Below are 17,239 nucleotides of genomic sequence, written 5' to 3'. Positions count from 1 at the left end.
CATTTCTACCCTTCTTAATTACTTCCCACCATACTCTTCTTCAATAGCTTTTAATTTCCTGCCTGAAAGAAATTACAACCTCCATCTACACGAAATATCTTTTATTCTTTCAAGGTTATCGAGGGAATATTTGACACTACAAATAATGAACACTCATGATTCACGAAATTTCAATATCAAACTTGTGTCATTGAAAATTTTGAATCATTTTTATACTATTACAGAACTATATATGATGTTTGATCATAAAACTAAGTTGCCTTCATTCAACATTGAATAATTAATTTACAAATTAAACAAGACTCGACTGATTTGAGGAGAAAGCTATCATGGAGCTTATTTTACCTTCTTAGAAAAGTTACATAAAATTTATAACTATGTTAACTTAAAAATTCACACATCGGACTTCGTCCACAGTCATGTCACCAAAAACCTTTCTCCAATTGACAAAACATTCTGCTATTGACACTTAAAGAGGCACTTTTAACATCTTGTCACTTTAGTTGAATCACTACTTGAGCCTCGATACCATTTTGATGTCATGGAGGCTGGAGCTAGACAAATGAGCTGTTACGCTTTCTTAAAAGAGTAGCCATATCTCCCCCTCCCCCAACCAACCCCCGAACAACTCCACTCAAGGAAAAAAGAAAAAAAAGTAGTCATAAGTCGTAATTAAAGAAATAAATATTATTATGTGAATATCATTGGAAGTTCCATGAGTTCTTCAACTTGACCAGCATTTTCATCCAGTAGCCACTTTTCAAGATATGTGAATGGAGGTGGAGAAGTACTATTAGTACTTGTCTTTTCCGCAACAACTCCACTGCTTTCACAAGTTGATTTTCCTTTTGGAATTGTTACAATATTATTGCTAATTCCTCCATCTTGAATCCAAGAATTTTCACAACTCTTAACAAGTTCTTGATCTTGGTTTTTTTGTGTCTCATGCAACATCTCATCATGATCGGTATTTCTTCTAGAAGGATTTGGGGAAGATCTCATCCAACCTTCTAGAAGTCTTGAAATATTCTCTGTACTTGAAGCATACAATGAAGAGGAAGAAGAATTTGGAGAGTTCAATAACTTTGAAACTTGTTTATTGTCACTAAATTGCCATGAGAACTGGTCAAAATTATTAGTGCTAGAATTATCTGGAGGAGGAGCCAAATTATGTGAACCCAAATCTGTTTGGAATTTCTTGAGCTTTTTCTTTAGGTGAGTGTTCCAATAGTTTTTGATGTCATTATCTGTCCTTTGTGGAAGATATGAAGCTATGGCTGCCCATCTGTACAAATACATATCAAGTCATATAAAAAAACTTAAAATATGTAACCTGATAAAAATAATTACCAATCTCTTAAATTACACTGACCGTCAGGGGCGGAGCTAGAGGGGCTCGTTCAATCCCTTTCACCAGAAAATTACACTATAAATATGAGGTCGCTTTTTTTTTTTATGTATATATAGTATATAATGAGCTCCTTTACTGAAAATTCTGCCTCCGCCACCGCCGACAACGTAAAAAACCTTTACAATATCATATGTGTGTGTGTATAAAACTTAAGTCCAAGCATGTATTTTACTCCAAAGAATAAAATGGGAAAAAAAATTCAGAAGGGTGTATTTATTAAATCTTTTATTTCTTTTTTTACTTGTTTAACCATTCAAAAAACAATGTGGAATTTAAACGACCAAAAAGAAATTGTAAGTATGGAGGTGAAAGAACATTACTTGTTACCCAATAAAGCTTGAAGATGGATAATCATTCCTTCTTCATGTGGAGTGAAATTACCCCTTTTGATTCCAGGCCTCAAGTAATTTGTCCACCTTAGCCTACAACTTTTGCTGCACCTCATCAACCCTATTAAAAACCCAAAGAAATTTCTTCATTTTACATGTATATTAACACAGAAAAACATAATCTTGTTGAAACAAATAAAAGGAAAAACTCTATATATGCTCATTATAATACTAAAAAAGTCAGCCTGCTACACAAAGCATCCCGTGTTAGTAGGTGCGGGGAAGAGCGCGCCGCACAACCGGGTGGGGGGTGTTATGTAGAATGATCAATATAATTATAATACTATTAAAAAAATATTCTGGATTTCAAATTACCAGTATTAGTAGGAACTGATCTCCAATTTCCAGGACCATGTTCTTGGATGTAAGAGACCAAAATGATATCTTCTTCAGGAGTCCAAGGACCTTTCTTGATACCAATTTTGTCACAACAAGGAGGCCTTCCCATTTTTTTGTTGTTGAAGTTTTGATGTATAGAGATCACTTGAACTGAAAATGGTCTGTTTAAATAAAGGGTGGTGATAGTAAGAAAAAGAAGATGGTCTTTAATTCATTCATAGTTGAATTTGCTGGACAGAGGGTGACACACATAAGTTCTGTGTCCTTTTGTGGCACTTAATGTTAAAGAGTTAAAAATCACTTGAAGTCAGAAGGTGTTGAATTTACTAGTTTACCTTTTCTTTTGGTATCACATGGCTTATCAACTCTTTACATCTGTATACTTTATAAAGGTAAAAAACATAAATTATCAGTACTTGTTCAAAAAAGTTATTTACATACTCAAACTTTACCCGCGACGTCTTCCCTTCTAATCACATTTGAAATGAAATTAATACCCTTTATAAGAAAATCCCAAATTTATGTCCGGTGGTACTACACAAGCGCGTAACATGTGTATTAATTTATGCCAATGAATTCTTGATTCAACTTGTTGAAAAGTTCATGATTACTGAAATGCTTGCAATAAGGACATCGCTTGAACATGAAATGCAGAATAATCTAAAGAATATGAAGATTGTATCTAATACAAAGAAGTTCGTTGAAATGAAACACAATAATATAACTAGTTTCTAGAGGACGGACGTGACTTGTGAAGATATTTGGACACTCTCAACCTTAATTTATCATATAAATTTGGCTTAAGTCATCGACAGACCCTCGAAGTTATCCGTAAAATTCATTTAGACCCCCAACTGAGACTCTTACCATCTGAACCCTCCAAAATCACTTTTATTGTGTCACTTAAACATAATGCACAGTGCGTGCATTACACTCTTCTGAAGGGGCGTGAAATGCCAAATTTTTAATCATTAAAAAAATAATTTAAAAAAAAACTATTTTAAAACTATTTAACTAATTAAAAAAAACATTTCAAACCCAAAGAAAAAAAAATGAAAACCCAGCCCACCCTCCCCGATCTGACCGGATTCCACTCGCCGCCGTCCCGCCGCCGTCGCCGCTTTTTTCTTTCCGTTTTATTTGCTTCTTAACTTCCAATTTTGCCCACACTTCTCTCTCCCTAAACAGCCAAAAATATTGTCCTGAAAACGGTTATGAAAAAAAAAAAAAAAAAGATTCAATAATTCTTTCCTATTGACGTAAAAAGAGGGGAAAAGAGAAGATTTTTTTTGGAGAAAAGGCCATAAATAGTCCCTTATCTATGAGAGTAGGTCTAAAATGATCCCTTAACTATACACTTACCGGTTTTAGTCCTTTAACTATCCAAAAACTTATCAAATTTGGTCTCCGTCTATTTTTTATACAAACTGCGTACAAACTCATAAACCTTCATGAGATTAATCGTTAAACCATTCCTCAGACCTATATTTCTCTCTCACTACTTCTTTTTCCTCAAGTTCATTCTTTAACCTCAACTTTTTTTCCTCAAGTTCTCTCTCGCCTTTCGTAACCGACGGACTGCGTCGGTTCAAACAAACGGAAAACAGTTCCCAGTCCGTCGGTTTTGTTAAAAAAAAAAAATTAAAAAAAACCGACGGTCTCACGTCGTTTTTTTTTTTTTTTTTGAAAATTAAAGAATGAAATGTAGGAACTTGAAATCGAACCCGGGTATGTTCCTTGGCATTAAAGGGCTTTACCACTAGACCACTGATATTTTTTGTTCATATACTTACATTGATTTAATTTGTACTGTTTTTTCGCTCTAAAAACCTACAGAGTCCGTCTCCGTCGATTTTTTTATTAAAAAAAAAAAAAACCGCCGGACTCCATCAGTTTTTTTATTAAAAAAAAAAAAATCGATGGACTCCATCGGTTTATTTTATATTTTTTCGCGCATTCTTTTGCAAAAAATAAGCGACGCAGTCCGTCGATTTTCTTAAAAAAAAAAATTTTAAAAAATATTGAAAAAACAGACGGAATCCGTTGTTCTTTCCGTCAATTTTTCCATCGGTTTTTACCAGCTTTTTAGTAGTGTTTGAGAAAAATGGTTACAGAAATTTTGTGCCTGAATTTGTCTTTTCGAATTTTAGAGACTCGAGAGCGACATCACGCTTAACGAATGCTTTTTTTTTTTTTTTTTTTTTTTTTTTTTAACAAGTTTTAACTTGAGAAAAAGAAGCAGGGAGAGAGAAATATATGTCTAAGAAATGGTTTAACGATTAATCTCATGAAGGTTTATGAATTTGTACGCTGTTTGTATACAAAAATAGACGGAGACCAAATTTGATAAGTTTTTGAATAGTTAAAGGACTAAAACCGGTAAGTGTATAGTTAAGAGATCATTTTAGGTCTACTCCCATAGATAAGGGACTATTTATGGCCTTTTCTCATTTTTTTTTGTTACCTTGTGAGCGTGAAGCTAAGGGGGGTTTGAGTGTTAGCTGGCTTTCTTCTTGTTTATTGTCATTCTTTAGCCCAATTGTGTCGGCAAAACACATCAAGAAAAAAAAAGGGCAAATTCTTGATGATGCTGGCAACCAATTAACCCATCATTTTGTCTTTATAATAGGCAAGTTTGACTGAATTCTTGATAGACCCCAGTGTATGTTTTTCCCCTTTTCTTGGTTTATGGGTTGTGATTTTAATTTCATGTTCAAACAGAGAAGTCAACATTTTATTAATAAATATTCCAATTTTGCCCGCACTTCTCTCTCCCTAAAAAGCCAAAAATAAAGGGTGGGATGGAGTTGCGGTGGCGGACGTCGGGCCGGCGGCGATTATGTTAGAAAGAATCACCGCCAACCATTGAAATGGTGGTGGCCTAGTGGGTCTAGGTGAAGTTGCCATTGTTGATGGGAGATGAGTTTTGGGTTTTTCAGGAGATGGCTGGCGGGATGGGGGAAGAAGGTTCGGGTTGCGTGGGGATTAGAGGTGTCAAAATGGGCTGACCCAGTCCAACTCAACCCCCCTAAAGCGCCTGTGTGAATTAAATGGGGTACAGGACGGGGCCACCTTTTAATCAAGGGCCAACAAAATGGCGGCCCTAATTCAATTCACTAAGCGGATCGCGGCTGTGACGTGTCAAATTTTTGTTTTTTCGTCTTCCAAAATAATATTTTAAAAGTGATTTTTGGTACGATTTGAACATGAAACTTTACAATATGAAATAAAATCTTCTACCACCCATTCTTTCGCAAATCCATATCATAGAAGAAAAAAATTCAAGAGAACAAATAAAAATTATTATTTTTGATCACTAATTCAGATCATGTTTAAAAGAAATTAAATATAATATAAATTCTAAGACTAAAAAGTATTACTCCAGTTTTTAATTTACTACTTAGTAGTAAGTACATTCTTTATTCTCATCACTTTTTATCTTTTTGTTTAATTTACTTATATTTTTTTTTAAAATTAATTAATTTATTATTTTTTTTTTAGTCTCGGCCGCCTAGCTCAACCTTTCGATACCGGGCGGCCAAGAGAGGCTGGGCTTTTGAGCCTCACTTCTATATGGGTCAAAGAAATCTTAACCCAACCAACTTAAATAAAGGGTTGGGTTAGGCCAGCCTCGCGAGCCAAACCCATATTGACAGCTCTAGTGGGGATGGGGGTGGGGTGTAAGAAAATAGGATTTTACTTTTTTTTTCAGAAATAATTTCTTATTAATTAAATAAGTTTTATATTAGTTTTCTTTTTCTTAATTCAAAAATGTATTAATTACTTTGGGCCCAGACGCCTGTCATTATTTCATTCGTCCTTCTGCCACATCATCCGCGTGTGAGTTACACATCCTTTATTTTTTGGATGGGTTATGATTGTTGACACCCAATTTTGTCCCGCCTCCCCTAAATATTTATTTACATTTATAATAATTTTGGCAATTTAAGAAATGATTATTTATACTTTTATTATAATTATTGACTGTTACTAATACTGGCATTTTATTGTCTTGTTGTAGTCATTACTGTTATTATTATTTTTATTACCGTTACTAGTACCGCTATTATCACTACTATTATTATTATTATTATTATTATTATTATTATTATTATTATTATTATTATTATTATTATTATTATTATTATTATTATTATTATTATTATTTTGTTATTGTTATTACTACCAAGATATTATTATTCGCATTTTGTCATTTCAAAGATTTTTACCATCTTATGCACACGCATCGCAATTATCTTCGCATAATTAAATAATAGCATTTATTTACCTTAGCTTTCAAAATATTATTGTACCATTATTACGACGTCGTATGATTTTATGTATCCGGGCATTAATAAATACTTACTAAATAGCATTTAGCATATACTAATATATGTCAAGTAATTGGAAGGGGTTTTAATTTAATCTAGACCCAAAATCCGAGCCCAATTAGCCACATATTCCGGACCAGCCCATCAAAAATCGGCCATTTTAATACCAAATTTCAAACCAATATACGACCCGACCCCGATTCTTTTCAAAACAAAGGAAACCCAAAGGTTTCCTTTTTTTTCGTACGCGCCTCCCTTCTCTTCCTCTTCTCTCTCCTTCCTCTTCATCCGCCGCACCCCTCTCCTCACTCTCTCTCCCTTTTCAACGAAAATGGCAAACCCTAGCCTACCTTTAGCCATGGACAGACTTGTCCTCCCCTCTTTCGTGAAAATCCGTTTGTTCCCGTACCCTACTCGCCTCTGTCTCTCGTTCAACATATGTAGTAAATCGCAGCTCCTTTCGTTCCCAACGTACCGCATGGTCATTTTGAGAAAAAAATTAATGTGCGACAGAGTCAACCGTTGAAGGTGTCCTTTTGTTGTTTCTTTTTCTTTTTCTCTCGCCGGCGTTCGAAATTTTTTTTAATAGAATTCGTTCGTTTATGAAGCAAATCTGGCTTTATCAGTTCTTTTTATTTTTCGGGTACAAAAGCTTTTAATGGATTTTGTTTTCTTCCTGGGGTTTCTGATCTTTGTCATCGGGGTTGTTGACCAAAAATCCCGCCCAAATTTTCAGCCTTTCAAACCCTAGAAATTCCCCTATAAATAATCTTTTCTTGAGTCATTTGAGGGAGCCTTTGGTGAGCGGCAGAAATCCCCCAGAAATCAGAGTTTTGAAACCCTCTAAAACAAGAGTTCAATAGCTGCTCAAAATTCCCCTTTAAAATATTAATCGTCAATTTCCGAATATTGTTTTAAAATGCTAAACCCTGTTCTGTTCTAATTTTGAGTTGTTTGTTTGAGTCCGAGCATACACAAGTTCGAGTCTCGAAGTGTTTCGAGGTATATCGGAAGTTTCGAGCCCTACTTCGCCGCACTCCGAAGAAGGTAAACGCTCCTCCTTTTATTTAATTTTCTGGATTATTGCGTTCGGTATGTGCGTTAATTAGTTTTATATGTTCATTTCGATTCTCGTTTAATATATGTCCGTTGATAGCCATGTCTCTTTCGATTTATGTTAGCTTTTGCTTAGTTTCTTAATATAAGTTAGTCTAGTTAATCTGTGTGTATGTAGATGTAGTTGGTTATTGCATAATAGATTACAAGTCTTATCCAAGTTTAGAGAGTACTTGACTGATTTAAGCACGTTTTGGATTCCTATATGCTATGATTGATCTATCTGTACAATTTGAAGGGATAGTTATACTTGTTTACACTACATTTGAGCATATAAACATATGTGATAGACCTGTCAATCCATTCCTATGTCTCGCATGTGTCCGTTGTTGGATTTGGGGTTAATATTGTCTTGTTTAGACTAGAATGTGTAGCTGGATATGGATTTCATGTTATTGTAAGTCTGCTTAGATTAACCGTGCATATTATTTCTTGCCTTTGAATGGTTCCACCGATCTATCCTCAATACGGTCCTTTATGCCTATTTGACTTCGTTTTAGAAATGTGATGATTTATATTCAATTTGCTAATCTTTGCATTCTGTGGTTAAGGAAGTTTGGATTAATATAGAATATCTGCGCCTGAATATTTGTATGAATGAGCACGTATGTTATGTTAAAGGACCCTGATTACATGGTTCAGTTACAAATAGGATTTAGCTAAATACGTATGTCTCAATTCTCGGTTAAGGGTGCTAAACTCATATCTATGGTTTGTTTATTAGCCTGTCGGAGGGGTTGGTATAGTTTGGTGTTTGTGCCAACCAAGCATATGCTAAGCTAGTTCTCTTGCATTATTTGCGTAATCACTGATCTTGCCTAGTCCCTAGAGTGTCTGACATTGCATATATTGGATATTTGTTGGTCCACTACTGTGTCTAAAGGTTTATATACCTAATCGTGCTCAGGTCATGTAGTTGCGTGTGTGTATTTAACTTATCCGAGTCCATTGTGTGCCTATGTTAACCGATTCTTGTCAATATAAACTCGAATTTGCTTGCTTTGGTGTTTGTTTGGCCCGGTCCACACCCATTATATACTCCTTTCAAATGACTCAGCAGATCGAACTTCACTTTGGCATGCCATTAAAATGCCTTCTAGCTTTGTATTCAACTAGTTGACCGATTACATGTTTATTAGGCTTCCCTTTGTTCATGAATGTGTATACATGAGGTATACTTGAATATACCGCATATATACATAATCTATTGAATTGTCTTAAGTTTACATTTTATACATTTGACTTTTCATTGATTAGATACTAATCCTTTTCTTTCATTTTTTGCATAACTACCGCACACGAGTCCGAGGGACTCGTTCCTCCACGCATTCGGTGTTGGGCTGAAAGCCCAACATAACATCCTCGAACCATTTCCATATCGGCCCAAAGCAAGAAAATAGAATTGAAAATCGATTGGCCGAAGCCAACAAGGGGGCAAAAGAGATATAATTTTCTGGGCCAAAGCCCATCTAGCAAGGTCCCAAAAAATGGGCTGAACCCATTTCAACAGTAGCCCATCGCAGCAGCCTTGCTTGGAAAAAATGGGCTGGGCCATTTATGTTATCTTTCCTCATTCATTTTTGTGTACTTAACTTTGCGACTAACCCTTTGCTTGTTTTGTTTTCTTTCTTTCTTAGCTTAAATGAACCTTAGCAAGATTAGTAGGTTTAGTTTTAGCGACGGGTAGTTAGAAAGACTAATAATTGATTTCCGAGTACCATTCTCTTTTATTACATTAAGATTATTTATAATACCTATAATATTTATATTTCTTAAAATGATTGATTTATACAATGGCATAGTTATATATTTTAAGCTATAGGGAATCATAATTCATATAGACTATCTTAAAAGATTTCGAACCATCATTAATATAGATAATAATAAGTATATTTTATAAACGTTGTTTCTTTCAAAATCCATCCAACTAAATATATTTTTATACAAACTTAGTTAAATAAAGTTAGGAAAATAGAAAGAAAATTAATCACCCTTTGCATTCTATTTATAAAAAGGGAAAAAGTTTAGAATAAACAAAGCACATCTAATCAATAGATTTTTAGAGCTTCATTTGCATTATTTTTAATCTCTTTATATCAAATCTAGATTTTCTACACATAATATAATTTTATGTCAAGTTTAAATTGGCTAATCATTATATTTTTGCAAGCTTCTTTTTATTAAAGTTTAGCAATATTTATAACTTATTTTAAATAGCATTTGAACTCTCTCTTTTATGCAAATCATCCTCCAAGTCTTGATTAAAAATAGCATTTTTACACTTTTAAGTTTTATTTTAAAATAGCATCACTATATTTTCCTTTAAACTTTAGTAATATTATACGTTATTTTTCTTAAATTTAAGCATCTTATTTAACTTTAATTAATTAACCTAAGTTTGATCGGATAACCGTAGTTAACGGATTCTAAAGGATGCCTAATCCCTTCCCTTTAGAATAATCTAGAACCCTTACCTAGAATCGAAACTTAAAGGACCATTAACGGATTTATTTAGTTTTACCTTAGTTAATAAATTAGGTGCCCTAATTCACCTTAAAAATTAATTAGGTGGCGACTCCTTAAAATAAGTTAAAATAGGAATCTCCAATATGTTGTACTCTAATTTAACCCGTTTAAATGGGGTATAACAATGATTTTGTGTTAAATTAGTACACATTTGTGGGGGTTGGAGGGTTTAGATAGTAGAAGTCTCAGTTAAAGGGTCTAAATAGATTTTACGGACAAATTCGAGAGTCTGTCAATGACTTAAGCCTATAAATTTTCATTTGTTTACTTCAAACAGTATCTCGGGAACATTTTTTTTTAACTGGGCTGTATATGATGCAAAGAAATCCTTTGCACCCTTGGTTTCATTGCTGCAATAACATAATAGTGTATGCTTAGTTTGGAGAAAAATAGTCACAACTGTCAAGTACCTTTATGGGGCATTGGCACTTATGTCCTAATTTGTGGTAGTCTTTAAATTTTGTCCTACATAACAAATAACTTTTTTCACTAGATATAAGTTTATATTTTCACATCATAATATTTCAAAAGTTATGCCTTGCATGATTAAAAAACTTATGCTCACAGATAAGTTCGATTGCTAAAGGATAAAAATATTAAAGACCAGCCCCCATTTGAACGACAAAAATTAAAGACCAACCCATTTGAAGGGAAAATCATGCAATTTCGTCACTGGATCATTTGCCCTTTTGTCCCTGTTTTGTGTTGGTCTTTGATTTTAATCCCTCCAGGCAAATAATCTTTTCGCGAGGCATTAGTTTTATATTTTTACATTGTAATATCCATAAATTATGCCCACATAACTAAAAAAAACTTATGCCCCAATAGGTATAAATTCGATTGTTGGAGGACAAAAATTAAAGACCAATCCATTTGAAGGACAAAAACTAAAGATCAACCCATTTGAAGGTCAAATTTTGCAATTTCTTCACCTTTACGTGAACTTGGATCTTGTAAGAGCTGAACTTGGGCCCTAAGCTGGGCTCGAACTAGTAACCCATACATGAACAAAATTTTTGGGCAATTTGCGCGATTGGCCTTGTTTGGGATGGTCTTTAATTTTTTTCGCTCAAATTGCTGATCTTTAATTTTTTTCCTTTATCTAAAATATCCTTAGATTTTGGGTTCGAACTCCCGCTCAGTCAAAAAGAAAAAAATTGCAAGGGACAATTTCGTAACAAAATTAAGCTTATTCAAACAAAAAAGTTAGGCCTTAAGGCATAATTTTCGTGAAGCCTTGCCGTGCGAATATTTTTTTTTTTACTGAGTGTTGGGCTAGAACTCAAAACCTCGGATATTTTCGGCCACTTTTTTAAGGAAAGGGAAAAAATTAAAGACCAACAATTTAAGGGACAAAAATTATAGGGCAATTCGCAGTAATGCCCTTATTTAGGGGTGGTCTTTAATTTTTGTCCATCAAAATGAAAGTAAACTTTTGACCTTCCCCTAAAACCTCAAGGTTCTGAGTTCGAACCCCTGCTAAGGTGAAAATTAAAAAAAAAAAATCGATAGGCAGAGGTTGCCTACAAACTCTGTCCTATCAGGCAAAATTCTACCTTGCCAATCTAAACTTCTGCCTTCCGAAATTTCTTTTTTTTTTTTTTTTTTGCGGCCGAATTCGAGCCCGTAACCAAGTATTAGGTGAATGACAAAAATTAAAGACCACCCCAAAAGAAGGCCAATCCGCGCAAAAAAAAAAAAAATGAAAAGTAAAGACCAGCACCTTTGAAGTAGAATCCGGTGAAAAAAATGTAAGTTTATCTGGGCTACCCGACCCGTTATTAGAAGGTAATTGTCCATTATAATTGGGCCTTTTCAATCACCAGATTCACCGTTGACCGCTTCTCTTTCTGTTCATTCTCAATGGCAGAGCAGAAAGAAGAAACAAAAGTCAACCAAAAATCTCATTCTGTAATTCTTCTATCTTTTATTGATCTTTCTGTAATTATGGTTTTGATTACATTGATTTCAGTTCAGCATCAATTTGGGTATTTTCATTATTAGCCATTTAGAATTCAATTTCCAATTTTCTATCCCCGTAGTTTGTGGAACTGACCAATTTGATAATATAGTTTGAAATGTAACTGTCTTTTTTTTTTATTTCTAGTTGATACCTTGTAGTTTCTGGAAGTGCCAATATTCTTTGATCATTTAGGGGTTATCCCGGTATTAGTAATACAGGAGTATTATTTTATGCAGAGATTAGTTATGCATGTATTAGTTATTCATGTACTCCCTCTGTCCCAATTTATGTGACACCATTTGATTAGGCACACAGTTTAAGAAAGAAAGTAAGAGTTTTGAAATTTGTGGTCCAAAATAAACCTTAGATATTTGTCTGGTTGTAAATCATAATTAAAAAGGAAAACGTGTCACATAAATTAAAACAGAGGGAGCATAAAGTAATACATAGTCTCATAGTTATGCAGGTTTCTAAATTGCAAACCAACACCGTATTAATTTTATACATGAATAAATTACCTCCTAACCAGCTACCAAACATGGTATTACTTGTGCAGGATTTAATACATGAATGACTTGCCTCCTAACTAGCTACCAAACGACCCCTTAGTTCACAGTGAAATTGTGTATATTTGTAGTGAGTGATTTAAATTATTTGCTCTAATTGCTACTAGAATAGTTCATTTTCTATTTACTACCCTAAAGTTTGTGGAATTTGATATTATCTTGTGATCCTACTGAAATTGTGGTTTTAAGAGTTTATTATTGACTGTTTGAGCATTCAGTTCACTATGAAATTGGGTATTACTATAATCAGCAATTAAAATTGTCCCTTTTCTTGTTTTGGCAAGAATAGTTCATTTTCTAATTGCTACCTTGAGGTTTTTGAAAGTGATATTATCTTTTGATCCTTATGACAGTATCGTGTTAATACGGTTATTGACCGTTTGATCATTTACTTCACTGTGAAATTGGGTATTTTTGTAACCAGTAAGTAAAATTGTAATTTCTAATTTCGACAAGAATTGTTCATTTTCTAATTGCCTATCTGGAAGTGATATCATCCTTTAATTCTTCTGAAATTATGTGTTTTGATACATTTGATTATTGCCCATTTGAAGTTCATTCAGCACAATGAAATTTGGCAATTTTTATAATCGGAAATTGAAATTGATCTTTTAATTTCTGCGTTGTAGTTTGTGGAGGTGATTTGCAAAAGCACTGGCAAGACTTGGCGATTTGCTGCTGGAACAGAGGCAAAATTCGCGTTGAAATTTATCAATGCCAGTAGGATTGATTCTATCGTGGCAAACACACCTGTAACCTACATTGAAGCTGTTAAAGATGGGGAAGTGCCTGTGATTTTTGGTCCCAATTCAATTCTTGTGAATTATGGCGAAGGATGGAAATTGCAGCCAGCCACCGAGACAACAAGTAAACTATTATGATATTTAATAAGTAGTAGCTTTTAGTACCAGAATTACTAAGAAATAGGAAATTATCAGGGGTTAGATTTTCTTGACTCTCTTGCAGCAGGTTTTTCAAGAGGGATGCCTGATGACTACGCAGCAGTGCGACCAGCATATGTTCCTCAGGTATGATTTTAATCACACTAATCAAATTACCTATCCTTTTACATGAATTATTGTTCTTTCAATGTCCCAATTTGAATAACCACGTTTAACCTGTATTGGAAGTTAAACAGGTGTAGGTTCACATTTAACCAGTTGTTTTTTTATTTTGGTTTAATAGAAACAGACTAGATTAAAGTAGTATGAAAAAAAGTGTGAAGGAGTTTTAAAATGGCACTTTGATTGTGTATTACTCTGCTTTGGCTCTAACAACTTTCTGATAAAGTGCACTCAATGTGAATATCTATAATCCTGTTCGTGATTTGGATCTATATGTACTAGGCAAATCCCTTGGATGTCTCTATTTATGTTTATTTATGTCTTTTTAAGGAAGTGTGCATTGTCAATTTTGTCTAGCTGTTCTTATTCTTGTGTTTCAAATTTGCATTTCCTTGCTTTACAAGCTGCAAAGTGGAGGTTCAGTCTCCCCCCACGCCCGCCCCACCCCCGCGTATTTTCATGTATTTGGATATTGTTTCAGAATTATTTTTGCTTCATTCACTGGTGAAACTTGTAAAAGTATTTGGATGCTTGTCCGATAACTCCTGCTGATTTGCACTTTGGAAATTTCATTGTTTTTTTTTTCTTAAAGATTTTTGCTCTTGTACCCTCTTCAGTTTACATAAATGTCAAATCTGTATTTGAAGATTGTAGCGAAATCTATATTTACCTGTTTCAAAAAAACAAAGAATTGTAGCGAAATGAGATGTATGTAGATCAGTAAATGAGCATTTATGCCAATTTCTGGACTTTATTATATAACTTGCATTTGAATCTTTCTATACTTTTGCTTTCTTATATTTGTCTCCACCCAGCGGATACTGGATAAGGAAAAAGAACATGCTAAGAATTGTCTTAGGAAACAGAAATTCCGCATATCTTATTCTCAAGGTGTGCAACAGACTCTAAGAATATATGGAGGCCTGTAAGTGTTATATTTTCTTTTTGGGGTATCTAGATTGTATTGAACATAAAGGAGAAGGGCTCACTTTATACCTATGGTCTATGGAAGTGTTAAATGGATATTAAGCAGTGGACAATTTGTTTTTTAATTCAGTATTGAAAAAAGCAATCAGTCTAACTTTCTTTATAATGTGAGTAAAAGGAGTTTTGTTCGTGCTCGTGATAGATATGAGGACTGATGAATGATGACATCTCTTCTTTTTGTTTGATTGAAAGGGAAGAGGAGAATGGAATGTGGTTACAAGAAGAATGATAACACTTTGGTTGAGGTGTTGAATCAATGAGATATCAGTTTGTATGGTATCATGAACAGTATAGAATCCCCGAGTATAAGAAATAGTCTTATGACCGTTTCGCTTATGTTTTTCTGCTGTTTTCATTTTCTCCTCATCCCTGGGTGCCGCCCACCCCACAGTTTTTGCGGTGTGTATGTGGTTGATTGTGATGCGATGTGGTGTGTATGTGTTTGATTCTCTGCCTTCCATATTTTTTGCAGGCTTCGGACAACTCACATTCTGAAAGGAGAAAATCACAAGCTGCTCTAAGCCCTATCTACATCGGAAAGATATTGCTTGTATTTATTCTAATGTTTTTGATTGGTGCCGTCTTCACCTTGTTTCTGGATAATCTTCCACAGCTATTATCTAGATATGGGCTCGACCATTGAATAGCATCTGGAGATGCATATAGCCTGTATTTAAGAGCATCTGCTTGTGTAGAAATCTGAAATATTTGCCTGTGTCATGTTATATTGTAAGGCTCTTCTAAAAGAACCGTTGCTATGCTTGCCATCACTTGTTGGCTTATTGCTGTTTCTGCAAATCTGATAGTGAAAATCTTTGAACTTCCCTCTCTGGTTATTTGATGCAGGTTAAAGTTTGCAGCTGAAAGCTGGCCTTGCTGGAAAGCTCAAAACGTTGAGTTTACATATTTAAAGAACTCTTATTTGTACCATTCATTTTATTGTTCATTTCTCATCCAAAGCTTGGTGAATCTAAAAGACGTTTTTCTTCATATATGTTTTAGTTGAAACTCTTTAGATAACACAAATAAATTGCATATGCGACTCGCAATATGAAGAAATAAGTGACTTGTATTCTGATTAAAGATTTCATTTTTGTTTACTAAAACAAAAAGCTTACTTTGTGGGATATTCTTTTTGGGTTTTTCTTATTCATGCTAAACATTACTATATGTATTCTTATTCTAAAGTTTATTACTTAACAAAATAATACAGAGATTCTTACTTAAGTAACTGGAAAAACAAAAATGATAAACGGAGATGGCAAGATGTACCAGTAATGTTGAGTTCTCTATTAGAGATCGAACGTAAGTACTACTCCCTGATACCCTTTCCTTTTAGACCGATTTTTTTTTTAAAAAAATGACACATTTTTATAGTATTTGGTACTAATAATTTAATTTTAGACTTTTCATTTTATGCATATAAAATGATTTATAGTCACACATTTCTTTATGGCTGGTTTGAAATCACAAATTTTAAAAGTCTTTAAAAAAAAAAAAAAAAAAAAAATTTAATGCTTATCAAACATATCACATAAGAGTCAATTCATCGTATGGTCACTCAACTTAAAGGACTATATTAATTGAAAATTCAAACTTATGGGACTACTTTGGTTCTTTTTCTTTTATTTTTAAAGTGATTTTTAGCCCTTATTACTCTGTAATATAAATGTATAAACTTGAATGATCATGTGAGGAACAAAAAAAGAAGAAGAAGATAAATGACTTTACTAGATAATTTGTTTAAGTTGAGTGATCATTTGAGGAATTGACTACAAAAACAACAACAACATATCCAAGATAATCCCACAAAATGGGAATCCTGGGAGGGTGAGACGCATACCTTATCCCTCCCTACTCGAGGGTAAAGTTCGCTTTCCGATGACTACTAAGAAAGCAAGTCAAAGCAGTCAGCAGAGAAAATAACGAAAAATAGAGAAGCTATAACAAAATATTATATAAAGCGTGATAAGCCATCTGGAAAAGTAACAATAACTACAATACAACAATATGCTAAGTGAAGAACATGAGACAATAGATAGTAACATAAATCGACGAATAAGGAATTACAGGAGAAATAATACGACTACTATTAAGAGAGGATAAGCAGGACAACGCTCTACTACCTACTAACCTTTTACCCTAGTATATGTCCTCCACACTCTCTTATCTAAGGTTATGTCCTCGGTAAGTTGCAACTATGCCATGTCCTGTCTAATCATCTCTCCCCAAAGCTTTTATCTACTACCTCTACCCCTACCGAAGCCATCCATAGCCAACCTCTCGCTCCTCCACACTGGGGCATCTACGCATCTCTTCTTCACATGCCCGAATCAAATTAGCCTCGCTTCTCGCATCTTATCCTCCATCAGTTTTACTCCCACCTTATCCCAGATGTCTTCATTTCTAATCCTATCTCTCTTAGTATGCCCACACATCCACCGGAACATCTTCATTTCCGCAATTTTCATCTTCTGAACGTAAGAGTTCTTGACTGGCCAACACTCGGGCTCATACAACATAGTTGGTCTAACCACCACCCTGTAC

The 17,239-nt window shown here is 34.1% G+C and overlaps 2 protein-coding genes across 3 annotated transcripts; one reads left to right on the top strand and one right to left on the bottom strand.

Annotated features, from left to right (window-relative positions):
• Positions 1-246: 246 nt before the first annotated feature.
• LOC132049373 (transcription factor MYB60) lies at positions 247-2,445 on the bottom strand. Its single transcript, XM_059440136.1, has 3 exons — positions 2,116-2,445; positions 1,732-1,861; positions 247-1,285 (listed from the first exon to the last, which is right to left on the bottom strand). The coding sequence occupies exons 1-3, from the start codon at positions 2,246-2,248 to the stop codon at positions 691-693; spliced, it is 858 nt and encodes a 285-aa protein (XP_059296119.1). The 5' UTR covers positions 2,249-2,445; the 3' UTR covers positions 247-690.
• A 9,411-nt stretch (positions 2,446-11,856) lies between these two features.
• LOC132049372 (uncharacterized) lies at positions 11,857-15,516 on the top strand. 2 transcript variants are annotated; one of them, XM_059440135.1, is made up of 4 exons: positions 11,857-12,023; positions 13,271-13,508; positions 13,611-13,669; positions 15,165-15,516. In XM_059440135.1, the coding sequence occupies exons 1-4, from the start codon at positions 11,976-11,978 to the stop codon at positions 15,333-15,335; spliced, it is 516 nt and encodes a 171-aa protein (XP_059296118.1). In that variant the 5' UTR covers positions 11,857-11,975; the 3' UTR covers positions 15,336-15,516. The 2 variants fall into 2 exon arrangements, with proteins under 2 accessions (XP_059296118.1, XP_059296117.1); XM_059440134.1 differs by having other exon boundaries at positions 13,608-13,669.
• Positions 15,517-17,239: the final 1,723 nt, after the last annotated feature.

Source organism: Lycium ferocissimum, chromosome 3, assembly GCF_029784015.1.
Source record: "Lycium ferocissimum isolate CSIRO_LF1 chromosome 3, AGI_CSIRO_Lferr_CH_V1, whole genome shotgun sequence".
Taxonomy (NCBI): domain Eukaryota; kingdom Viridiplantae; phylum Streptophyta; class Magnoliopsida; order Solanales; family Solanaceae; genus Lycium; species Lycium ferocissimum.
The sequence above is the reverse complement of the archived record's forward strand: the minus strand, read 5'-3'. Positions and strand labels throughout refer to the sequence as shown.

What these genes read in the sequence shown, in the direction of transcription:
- LOC132049372 (XM_059440134.1), top strand. Translation starts at nt 11,976, where the DNA reads ATGGCAGAGCAGAAAGAAGAAACAAAAGTCAACCAAAAATCTCATTCT. An exon ending in TCAACCAAAAATCTCATTCT is followed by an intron (nt 12,024 to 13,270) that starts GTAATTCTTCTA and finishes TCTGCGTTGTAG; the next exon opens with TTTGTGGAGGTGATTTGCAA. An exon ending in GACCAGCATATGTTCCTCAG is followed by an intron (nt 13,670 to 15,164) that starts GTATGATTTTAA and finishes TATTTTTTGCAG; the next exon opens with GCTTCGGACAACTCACATTC.
- LOC132049373 (XM_059440136.1), bottom strand. Translation starts at nt 2,248, where the DNA reads ATGGGAAGGCCTCCTTGTTGTGACAAAATTGGTATCAAGAAAGGTCCT. An exon ending in ATCAGTTCCTACTAATACTG is followed by an intron (nt 1,862 to 2,115) that starts GTAATTTGAAAT and finishes GGTTTTTAATAG; the next exon opens with GGTTGATGAGGTGCAGCAAA. An exon ending in CAAGCTTTATTGGGTAACAA is followed by an intron (nt 1,286 to 1,731) that starts GTAATGTTCTTT and finishes GTATTTGTACAG; the next exon opens with ATGGGCAGCCATAGCTTCAT.